This window comes from Sceloporus undulatus, chromosome 5 (assembly GCF_019175285.1).
Source record: "Sceloporus undulatus isolate JIND9_A2432 ecotype Alabama chromosome 5, SceUnd_v1.1, whole genome shotgun sequence".
Classification (NCBI taxonomy): Eukaryota; Metazoa; Chordata; class Lepidosauria; order Squamata; family Phrynosomatidae; genus Sceloporus; species Sceloporus undulatus.
This window is the reverse complement of record NC_056526.1, coordinates 151,190,498-151,202,587: the sequence shown is the minus strand read 5'-3', so window position 1 is coordinate 151,202,587 and position 12,090 is coordinate 151,190,498. Positions and strand designations below refer to the sequence as shown.

Sequence of the window (12,090 nt, the reverse complement as noted above, 5' to 3'; positions counted from 1 at the left end):
TGCCGACACAGGAGACTTCCTAAACATGTTTTGGTGCTGCCCACACACAAAGCAGAGAACTTTGTAAAACTCTCTGACAGCCACTTGAGGTCTTTCTTTCCTCTCTCTTTCCCTTCTCTTTTGTCTAACCAACTGCTTTTTAAAACACACACATACACACACTGCCTGTAGCCTTTCAACCCACTTGTGCCAAAAAGTATCAATCTCTTCAGGTGTCTTTTACTTTGGACGGCTTTCTAAACACTGCTCAAGAACACCTGCCCTTTCTCACAGCTACCTTGGTGCTGCTCTGTCATTGAAAGCCAGATCAGCTTCCGCATGGACTTGTATTTAAGCTCATCTGTCATACCAAGTTACTCTTGCCGAATGATGATGCAAATTCTCCAGGTTTGCATCAGCCATAAACGCAGGTTCTGGCTCTAGCATTAGTCAGCACTCCACCCACCCACCCACCCTTGTCTACGGTAGCAGGATGTTGCACAACTCACTTGAATTCCTCCAGATAGAAGAAAGGGGGAAACAAATATCCCAGCCCATGCTTACTGAGCAAGTTTACTATAATGGCACACTTCCAAACATTTAAAGCATCCCAGTGAGAAACAAAGGTCTGTTTTCAAACACTGTGCTGTGCAGCTTATAAGCCTTGTAATATAAAGAGAAGAAAACAGAGCATAGAAAAGGTGTCATGTTTGGTTTTTATTTCTGACAGCACTCCAAATAAAGAAATTAAATTCCTTCTTCTATAGGGAGGTGGTATGGGTTATATGCATTTGTTTTTTGCTGATAGTTTTCTTTGGACCTAAACCAACATTTTACAAAAAGGCCACATATTTGCAAAAGAGCACGTCACCCTTGCTGCTTTCTGTTGTTTCCTAGCAACTCAGCCAGTCCAGACCAATGATGGCTATGTTTCTATAATTTGATCATTCTTACATGCATTTGATTTTGGCAATATTTTTTTTGTTTTATTTATTTTTTCTGATGTGATGAAAACATTACCTGGGTCACATCAAAATTGTTCTTAGCAGTGTGAATATTGCTAGCCTGAACATAGTTTTAATGATTGCTATAGAAACTGGGTGTCATGTTGATGTTAAAGTTGCATTATCTTTAGTACATTAACTTTAATTTGCTCCTTTATATAATAATGAACCCTTTCCATATCTTTGAAATCAGAGGCAGAGTCAGCAGACATGATTTCCTGCCTCACAAACTTCATGCATAAACTGAAGTTTGTGAGACAGGGAATCATGTCTGCTGACCCTGCCTCTGATTTTCTCTCTCTCTCTGGCTTTTCTTTGCAAACGAAGATTCAGGAAGGACTCATCCTACGCTTTTTACAAGTGTGTTGATGACTAAAAAGGCCAATCCAAGATAAACAAGTCCAGTTGCAGAAAGCACAGCAGAAAGTCTCCTTGGGTGTTGTTTTCAGGTTGTGGTTCTTTCTGCGTTGTCGTTTCTCTTCAAGACTTGTTCGGCGTGAGCTTTCAAAAAAAGGCTGCAACATCATGGAAAGTGCGTCTCCATGCTTCCCGATGCGAGGCCAGGGTGGACCATTGTTGGTGATCAATTTGGCCGAGCCTGAGATGTTGTTTCAGGGAGTCCTTCTATTTCTTCTTTGGGGCGCCCCTCTTACACTGACCCATGGCAAGTTCACCGTAGAATACTATTTTTGGGAGGCGATGGTCCTTCATCCTAGAAACGTGTCCTGCCCAGCGCAGCTGCATCCTCAATAGCATAGTCTCAATGCTGGTGATCTCTGCTTGCTCAAGGACAGCAACATTTGTCACATAGTCAGTCCAGTGTATATTTAGAATTGTGCGTAAACAGTGCTGATGGAAGCGTTCGAGGAGTCGTAGGTGTTGGCGATAGGTGACCCATGTTTCAGACCCATAAAGGAGAATCTGATTTTACATGTCTAGATAATGCTCTGAAAGAAGTGTACCAAGGCAGGAGACCACAAGTAGCAGATGATTTGGGGAATCACTGAAGGGAAAAAAATTATTTATTTATTTATTTATTTATTTTTGTGGGAAGGGGCCTGTCAAGGAAGGGAGACAGCTACTTGTTACATCATAGAATCAGGGAAGGGAGCGAATGACTTGTCTGCCTCATAGAATCACAGAGCTTGATAAGACCATCTAGACCAGTGATTTCCAAATTCTGGCCCTCCAGGATCCCAGAAGCCTAAGCCACCTTGGCCAATGGTCTGGGATTCTGAGAGTTTAAGTCCAAAGCACCTGGAAAGCAGAGTTTGAGAAACACTACTCTAGAGCAGTGGTTCCCAAAATTTGGTCCTCCAGATGTTTTGGATTTCAGTTGTTGGACAAGCTGGATAGGGCTTATGGGAGCTGAAGTTCAAAACAGCTTATGGACCAAAGTCTGGGGATCATTGATCTAGACCATGCCCCTGTCATGCAGGAGTACACAACTAAAGCACTATTGAGAGCCAACCTTTCTTTAATGATCTCCAAAGAAGGAAAGTCCACCAATCTCTGAGGCAGTCTATTCCAGCTCTTAACACTCAAGAAGTTTTTCCTAATATTTAGATGACAGCTTTTGTCTTGTAATGTAATCCATTGGTTCATATTCTAGTCTCTGGAGCAACAGAAAACAGGCTCACCTCATCTTTTACATGATATCCCTTCATGTATTTAAAGATGACTATCATATCACCTGTCAATCTCCTCTTTTCCAGGCTAAACATACCTAGCTCCCCAAGCCATTCTTCATGGGGCTTACTTTCCAGAGCTTTACCATCTTGGTCACCCTCTTCTGAATATGTTCTAGATTGTCAATATCATTCTTGAACTTTGATGCCCAGAACACATTTGATAAAATAATTTATTTATTTATTTATTTATTTAGGTATTTATATCCCGCCCTTCAGCCCTAATGGCTCTCAGGGCGGCTTACAATATTATTTTTAATCAGACAGTTCCCTGCCCTCAGGCTTACAATCTAAAAGACACGAAACAAAAGGAGAAGGGAATGATGGAGGGAAAGGGGATGAGGATAAAGGGGATAAAATAATTTGACTCTCCTTGTGTACTATATACTCTTTTGCAGGGTGGTGGAGGACAGTATGTGCTAGTCCATGGAGTTTATTACATTGGCTTTGCTCTCATGATAGTCGTGGGATGTAACTTTAAGAATGTGACTCTTACCGCATTTCCCTGTCACTGGGGAGTACACAGCCCATTTGCAACCTGGGCTTCTCCAAGCTCTTACTGCATCTTTTCAAGAACAGGGTTTTCCTGTTCTTGAAAAGATGCAGCAGAAACCCAGGTTGCAAATGGGCTGTGTACTTCACAGCGACAAGGAAATACGGTAAGATCCACCTTCTTAAAGTTACATCCTGCATCTATTACAAGAGCAAAGCCAATGTGATAAACTTCCATGTCAGAAAGCCAAAATAGGGAATGCTGAGGGTGGTATTTTAAAAACTAGTAGGTGCCCTCAATCCTGCAATTCATTGTACCTTGATTAGGAAATGAGATTAAAAAGTGTTTATTATATCCAGAAATCAAAACATTCCCAGAGTTGAATTAACATAATTTAATTTCCTGCTCTTAAGTTGCATTGCTTACAGAAAGTTTTGTTTTTGGTGCAATCTTTTAACAAGTCATTGTCTGTGAACTCTTATCCTCAAAGGTAGATATGTCATCCATCTTAAAAGTATTCCATAGAAATACGTATTTGTGTAGTGTGAGGTACATTCTGCATTCCAGTCTGTGTGTGAAGACTATTCACAGTTGCCAGATGAAAGGCTAACATGAACTATTCCTGAAGCAGATAATCTATACAAAAGAACAAACAGTCCCTTAAAATATTGATTTCTGGAACAGAAAGGTATAACAACATGTACAGAGGGATATCAAGAGGGAGAACAGGAGAAAGGTTATACATCTCTCTCCTGGCTTGTTCCATGTTCTAGTCCAACACTGGAAATTCTGCAGAAAGAATTGTTTCTACATTTAACAAGATATCCACTAGTACAGTGGCTTTGGATTCTTTTATTTCCTTTAGATTTTATCCTGTTTGGGAGAGTGAAAGAAACTCTTTCTTTCCTTTTCCTTAGAAACACTAAGTTGCCAGTCAAGATAAACCTGGAATACTAAGTACTAATCATTAAAGAAAAAAGCAGGCACTGTGCCTACTGACTTTAGGCTGAAATTTCTTCACACAATCTCTCTCTCTCTCTCTGCAAGTGTATCTTATTAACGCCAAAGAAATGCCAGGCCCCGAAAAGGCTATTATTATAAGACTACTAATTAATTCATTATACTGGCAGGTTACTTAATTCACCACAATAATCAAGCATAATGCTTAGCAGATACTTCTCAGCTTTGATAGGACATTAAAGCAGGAGAGATGAGAGATATGGGAATGAGATGGGAAAGGAATGGGGCAATCAGCATGGCATTTTGTGGGGAGGTGATCTTGAGTGAATCCACTAATGCTTACACAGTTTGGTTTTTACAATATATCATCTTTCCTCTCCCCCCTACTGCCCCCCAGCTTTATTTATATGTTATGCCTCCTCCAGATAGGGCAAATATATCAAAAGCTGCAGTGTTTGTTGTTGCAATTCTGGGGGGAGGGTTAATATTCAAACAGCATTTTTATTGTCCCAGACTATTTTCTGACAATTCCTGGCACCAGTTGCAATATTTTATTCCCCCTTTTCAAAACAGCTCCTTTTTAATTCCAAGGCATATTGGAACAATATGTTCCCTTCTCTTTTCCTTTTGTTTATTCTTTGTAGAATTATAGTGCTATAGTTGTTTGCACTATTATAAGTCTAAAAAAAATTAAAATTCAAAGAGGGGGGGAATTGCCTCTTTGCACTACTACTTTACATCTCTAAAAATAGTACTTTGTACTAATTTGTTTTACTTGTTTTAAAAATAGTACTTTGCACTATTACTTGTTTTACTTATTTCAAAGAAGAAAAATTGCCTCTTTGCACTATTACTTTATAACTCTAAAAAATGCTTTTAAAGGAGAAAATTTGCCCTTCAAAAAAAACCACAGCAAATTATGACCTGTTTTTTACCATAAAATAAAATAAAATAAAATAAACTTTGGAAATACCTTAGCAATCAATATAAGCAAGTGTTACAAGCAGTACCCCCAAAAGAATGAATAGACATTGAGCTGACAATAAATGACAAAACCTAAAGAGCTCTAACACAAGGCTCTCTGTCTCAAATCATACTAAAGAAGAGTGGGAAAATGTCAAAAGCAGTTAACAAGTAAACCAACTTCATTATATATCATCATCATCATTGTCATCTTATATTACAATTAAATACAGCTTTACAAGCATATGTACGTCGGGATTGATTTGGAAATATTTTACAATATGCTTGGGGTTATCTTGTAAAACATTGGCTTTCTTTCTGTTGTGGTATGATGCTAGCAATTTCACTGTTGTGTTGTCTTATTACTCACACCACAAATTAAAGATCAGCTTGATAACACATCCTTCCCATTAGACTGTGCATGAATAGCTCTTTGCTCAAAGCATTCCCATCATCTATTCCTATGTGTGGGCCAGTACAGACAGGCCAAAATAAAGCTGCTTCGGATCACTTTGGAGGTATGCTGTTTAAATTATGCATGAGTCCTAAGAGCCCGGAAGCCACACCAAAGTCACGCTCCAATCCTTAGGACTGGAGAGTGGCTTTGGCGTGGCATCCGGACTCTTAGGATGCATGCATCATTTAAACAGCATACCTCCAAAGTGATTCTAAGCAGCTTTATTTTGGCCTATCTGTACCGGGCCTATGTTTGCAAATAGTGAGGAGAAAAAAGTTAGTGACAAAGGTGGCAAATAATGTTAAAAATAGCATTATTGTTATTGTTTGCCATCAAGCAACTTTGACTTACGGCTACCCTATGAATGAGAGCCCTACAAGGTGCCTGGTCATTAACTGTCCTGCTCAGGTCTTGCAAACTCAGGGTGTGGCTTTCTTGACTGAATGAATCTAACATATAGTGTGGTCTTCCTCTTTTTCTACGTCTTTCCACTTTACTGAGCATTATTCCAATACGTCATGTCAGCTCATGATATGTCCAAAGTATGATAGCTTCAGTTTAGTCATCTTGAGCTGTACTTCTTTGGTTATTGTTTTCTTTTTGTCTGTTTTTAAAAGTTAAACATGCAACAAAAAGTGAAACATACATACATACATTACAGAGACATAGCAATGTTTGTCTGGAATATGAGTATGCAAAGGAATCTTGTAGAACCTTTGAGATTAACCAAGTGAAAGAAGTTGTAGCAAAAGTTAAGTAGGCCTAGGGGAGAAATAGACCAGCTGGCTTGTGGGCATGGCGTGCAGTTGATGTACATCCCCAAGATGCCCAGAAGAGAGCTGACTAGACATGAACCAGCTTTTGCGCATTCTGGCGGCATGGCATTTACACATCGAAGACCGTCAGAGTGCCATAAAACTGGGGCAGGGCAGGAAAAGCCAGCTTTTTGCCAACACCAAAAGGAGCAGATTGGGTCCACGGATTGGGGCTGTAGCATATAGTTGCCACCGCCCTACTCCTGCTTTCTCAGGGGCGGCTTCAAGTCTGTTCTGCCCCAAGTCTACAAAACCTCATGCTATAACCTCTTTCACTTAGGCCCAAAACAGACAGGCCAAATAGAGCAGCTTCTGGCCCCTTTGAGCCCCTGATATGGCTGGAAACCACTTTGAGGCTGCCAAAAGTGGGCCAAAGCCACCAGCAAAAGAATTGGATTCAATCTACTTTGGGAGTGGGATGTCTGGCTGCCACAGTCCTTTTGGCCCGTCTGCATTCATCCCTTAGTTAGTCTCAAAGGTACTACAAAATCCCCTTGAACAGTAAAGTAAATTTAAAAACTGAAATCAAGTAAAATAATTCTTCATTAAAGAAAGGAATTATTTAAAAAGGGAGAGAAAAATTAAGACTTAAAACAGTTTATATTCCAGTGATTTCAGCGTTATGTGACAATATTTATTGTCTGGACCATGTCATACCAAAAAAAAAAACCCCGGAAAAAATAAGGAAAATTAAATATCATACATATACAGAGAACATGCAGATGCTAAATGCCCAGAAGTCAAAAGGCACAACATTGCATAATGTTGTTTTAATAATTCCTTACACCAAAATATATGAAGGCTGGCAATACCATACAATAACAATCCATACCTTAGAATATAATTCTATGAGAAAGGATAATGTATTATACAAAAGTAGAAATACAGACTTTGAATACTCTGCAGATTTTCTCTGCAAGAAGGTTCATTATAAAATATAGCAAAAATCACCAATCTCCCACAAAATCTATTTTAACACATTTGGATGAAAAGATATTTTTAATCTTTTAGGGTGTTGACCTCTTGAAAAATTATCTTGAGAAAGCTTCTCATTAGGCAATTGTAAGGTATACAATAATAACTCTTGGCAAGTGGGTACATAGATTAGATAAAAAGCATGCCTGTTAGCTGGATAGGTCAGACTAGACTAGATAAACATGACTGATATGGCACTTTAAGTGTTCATAAATAACTGGCATGCCCATACTAGAAACTTATTCCAAGATTTTAACTGTAGAATTCCTGCAGCTTTGTTAATATGCACAGCAGCTCAAATTAGGATGTTTCTGAGTTTGGAAGGAAAGCCTCCAAAGTTGTTCCCAAAGATTAAGATGGGAAAACTTGCTTTTTCCAAATTTATAGCTAAAACATCTAATTCTTCCATACACGCCAGGTTTTACTGTTTTGAGGAGAAAACCTTTATATTGATTAGACTGCCAATATAAAGCAAGAAGGATGGGAACAAGTGATTGCTGCTGAGCCAACCACCTCCCAAGACTTGCTGCTGTGTGAATGCGCATACAGCAGCCAGCTTTGGGAAGGTGTTGGCCACTATGATTGCTGAGAAGGGGAGGGAGAGGAGCAGAATCATGCCCACTCACACCATATGACTGCCTGAGAAGAGGAAGGGCAGTGAAAAGGACCGATCACACAAAGGCAGTAATGGAATAGCAGCGAGATGGGGAGCCTATTGATAGGTTTTGCCCATCAGTGGAAAAGTGCACTACAATAAAGGAATGGAAGACAGCAGCATCAGGATGAACACTATGTCAAGTGATAGGTACCAGCCAAATACACTTTTCATCCTGTTAAAATCCCACTTTTTTAGCCTCGTGTGATCATGTCTTAATACTGGAGTTCCCTGGTGAAGAGACCAGATTTAATATCTCCCTATTGCTCTTATACAAAAACAATTTAACTCAGGCAGTCCTTTGGCAAGTAAGCTGCTGTGCTATTTAATGAGTCTCACCATTTGGCTGCTATCTTTCATTGTTGCATTTTATTTGAGTTCTTTTTTTAAAAAAAGTGTGTGTGTGTAAGTGTGTGTGTGTGTGTGTGTGTGTGTGTGTGTGTGTGTTCAGCGAATTATAATTTTATACATATTTTGTATATGGTATTACAGCACAACTTAGTTGCTTTATGTTTCATTTTAATTAAGATTTACTTTTGATCTGCATTTTATCATCGCTGGTCACCCTGTACACATTTCTGATGGATGTGCAAAAGATAAATAGTGCCAGTATTCTTTAAACAGTGCTATGAGCATACATGTATGTACACTGTGTACACACTGTCCTTTGACTGTAAGCGTCCATGATGACACCTTTATGGACACCATTTCACAATGACACAGAGGGGCTTTAGTTGAAATGGAGACAATCATGTGACATGTCAGTAGACAAGACCATAGCAAATGTATGGCTCAGAAAGTTTTGATTGTGTTCTGGGGGATACCAAGGTCCCCCCATAACCCTCCCCAATAATATCTTCAGCTATACATTTTATGGCATCTTTAAGAAATATTGCATCTTCAGCCCGCAATATTCTGAATTTAATGCTTGTCATGTCAATAAGGGTGCATGGAGTATACAAGAGATTGATTTTTTGCATGGCACTGTGTCATGCCAGCACCTTTAGACCTAGCTACAGTGCTGGATTGATATGGGCTGAAGCCTTAAAGAATATTAGATTTAAGAAATTCCTTAGCATTATCTCCCAAAATGTGTACTTGTTTAACAGGTACTTTTGTATGAAATAACTTTGTTTAGTTTCATTATATTAATATTGAAAGTCTCCTGAAGAACTGCAACCCTAAACTGTAATTTAAGGGTTGAACTGACTGTCCTTAAATGAACTGACTATCCTTAAAAGCACAATGGTGCACTCGTGACGTCATAAGCGCCAAATATGGTGGCGGCCGTGTGGAACGGCCGCCACCATATTCTCCGTATTGACTACGTATTAGGGTTAGGGGGTGCGGAAGCACCGCCCCTTCCTAACCCTAATATGTAGTCAATATGTATTTTATGACGGTTTGTAACCCGAGTCATTTTTGCTCTGTGGAAAGGGTGCCATAGCCACCAGCACCGGGGCTTTTGGGCATTTCTTTGGTGCAACATCATCTGGACGCAGTGCCAGAAGAGCACCATGACACTGCTTACCAAGCAGTGGGACGTGCAGTGCCACACCGGCATGGGGGCAGAGTTGGGTGTGCATCATGTGGACACCACACCCCCACTCCACTATGACACTGCCACCCCGATGTCAGCCTTTGATGTTGTTCTAACAAGGCTGTTAGTATCTTGTGCATAAATATGTCACTGCTTACTGCTAACACAATACATCATCTAACACAGCAGTACATTCTTATAGCACTATTATTCCACTTTTATTGCTCAGATTGCCTCCTGTTGCATTCTGGGTTTTGCAGTTTAAGGAGGGTATTTAGAATTCTCAGCCAGAAAGCTCTTAGGCCTCACTGAACTACAAACCTCAGCATGCAACAGGAGGTAGTCAGAGCAGTAAAAGTGGAATAGCAGCACTATAAGAATGTAGTGCGGTAATTGGTAGGACTGCTAGGAGTTAAGTCCACCAACACCAGCAGGTCCACCAACACCAGCAGGGTCACACAATTCTCATCCCCAGTTTAACAGGACAGCTGAATGTCAACAGGTATCTTCTAAAACTCATAAGCTACCATGAAACTGTAACTGAGATTAGACGAGTAAAGAAGATAAGCAATTCCCAAATCCATTATTCTATGGCTGGGTCATGATGCTGATGAGGGAAGATTGTAGCACTACAGGCTTCTTTCATGTACTGAATTTAATATGCATATCCTTAAAATGTGTATTATAACTGAAGATTATCTTTCTTTTTGATCTGAATTTAACTTCTAAAGGTTCTTTTGTTCTTAATTTGTGTGTTGTTTCTGTTGCTGATTTACTTTTCTGATTATTCTTCTCCAAGATCATCTTCTCCTATTTCAAATAATAAATGATACATAAGCAAGATTACAGCTAGTGGTCTGAGAATGGGACTATGACTCTGGAGATCAGGGTTCAGTTTCCTGCTTGACCATGACCTTGAGCGAGTCACACTCTGAGCCTCAGAAAACCCTATGATAGCCTTAGGGTTGCCATAAGTCAGAAATTACTTGAAGGCACACAGCAACAAGTATGATCACAACTGGCCAATCAAGACCAATGTTTGTCTTTCTGAAAACCTGGGGAGTGTAGAAGCAGTAGTTATATATTTAATGGCCTATATTTGGTCCAAGCCCCAGCCAGCATGGTTAGACTAGAGATCAGGCATTCTAAAATCAGAAGTTTTAAAAAACCATATGGAGGTTCCACAGGTAAAGAACCACTATTCCAAGGATGTCAAAATAGCATTCATAAATAGTGTTTTCTCTCTCCTATATTTTGTCCTCTTAACAAGTATGCTCAATAGATTATTCTGAGAGAGAGTGAGTGACTGATTCAAAATTATCATGGATGAGCAGGGATATGAATCTTGGTCAACTTCACAACCATGTCACCATCTTTCTTCTCAACAGGCAGTTGTTGTCCAGATTTATTCTTGCACTAGGGGTGTAGCTACAGGAGAATGGAGAGAATTGGCCATTGACCCTCCAGAAGAATTCTCCCACCCACCCCCCACTCCCCCATAAAACTATCATTCAGTATCAAATTTCTAGCATTGCAGTAACTTAAAACTTCAATTGAACAATTAGAAATGCAATGTAAAGTCGAAGGGTTTCATGGCTGGCATCCATAGTTTTTTGTGGGTTTTTTAGGCTATGTGGCCATGTGCTACAGAGTTTCTTTCTGACGTTTCACCAGCATCTGTGGCTGGCATCTTCACAGAATGCAGGCCTAGAAGAGAGCTGGATATATATATACTGTGTGACCCTGGGTCTGGAGGAATTCCATGTTAACCTGTTCATTGTTCTGTTAATAATAAATAAATAATAACATTTTATTTATATTTCCTCCCTCTCCCTGTTGTTGATGGTAGGGCCCCAGGGTGGAAGGATATGCAAAGAGGATTAGTGTTTGCTAATCTGCTAGGGAAGCCCCTGACTCTGGGTGCTTTCTCATTTGCATTTGCTGCATAAGCTGTTGCCTGTGTTTACTAGGAAGGGCAAGATTCCACTTCCTCATCTCCACTTCCTCATCTCTAATTCAGTGCAAACTACTTCTGTATTTTGCTCTCATTTTGCAGCAATTGGAGTAAGCTAAGAACAAAGTGAGAATCAGAGAGAGAAAGTGGGATATTTTTGAAGCATCTGAAAAAGTGGGATGACACAGGACTAATTTGGACTGTCTTTGAAAAACTGGGATAGTTGGCGGGTATGTCATAACAGTCTCAAGTGACCATCTACCACTAATCTACCACTAATGTAACAGAAATTTCAGGAAACTTAAAGTTCTAGGCCTGGCGGAGCAAAAGATTGACAAGAGGACCTAGTAAATTGAAAATCCATAAGTTTATTTCCAATTTGTCTACAAAGGAAACTTGAACTCAGTGGAATTCAAGGTTCCAAAATCTGAGGCCCAGAACAAGTCAAGATGGCCTAATCTTATAGTCAATTACACAAAGAAAGGTTTTCATCACTTTTAATTGGCCAATTACAATTTAAACATACAGAATCCTTACAATCAGGACAGAGATTCATGCATACATTAAAACTATAGTTTCCACGCATTACTCCTCCCTCAGGAATTCA

At 39.7% G+C, this 12,090-nt stretch overlaps 1 protein-coding gene across 1 annotated transcript in view; it reads right to left on the bottom strand.

The window, feature by feature from the left end:
- SLC7A11 (solute carrier family 7 member 11) overlaps positions 1 to 371 on the bottom strand; it is a 71,357-nt gene extending 70,986 nt beyond the window's left edge. Inside the window, exon 1 of the mRNA XM_042467641.1 lies at positions 1 to 371. Coding sequence (XP_042323575.1) covers positions 1 to 27 — 27 coding nt within the window. The 5' untranslated portion in view covers positions 28 to 371.
- Positions 372 to 12,090: the final 11,719 nt, after the last annotated feature.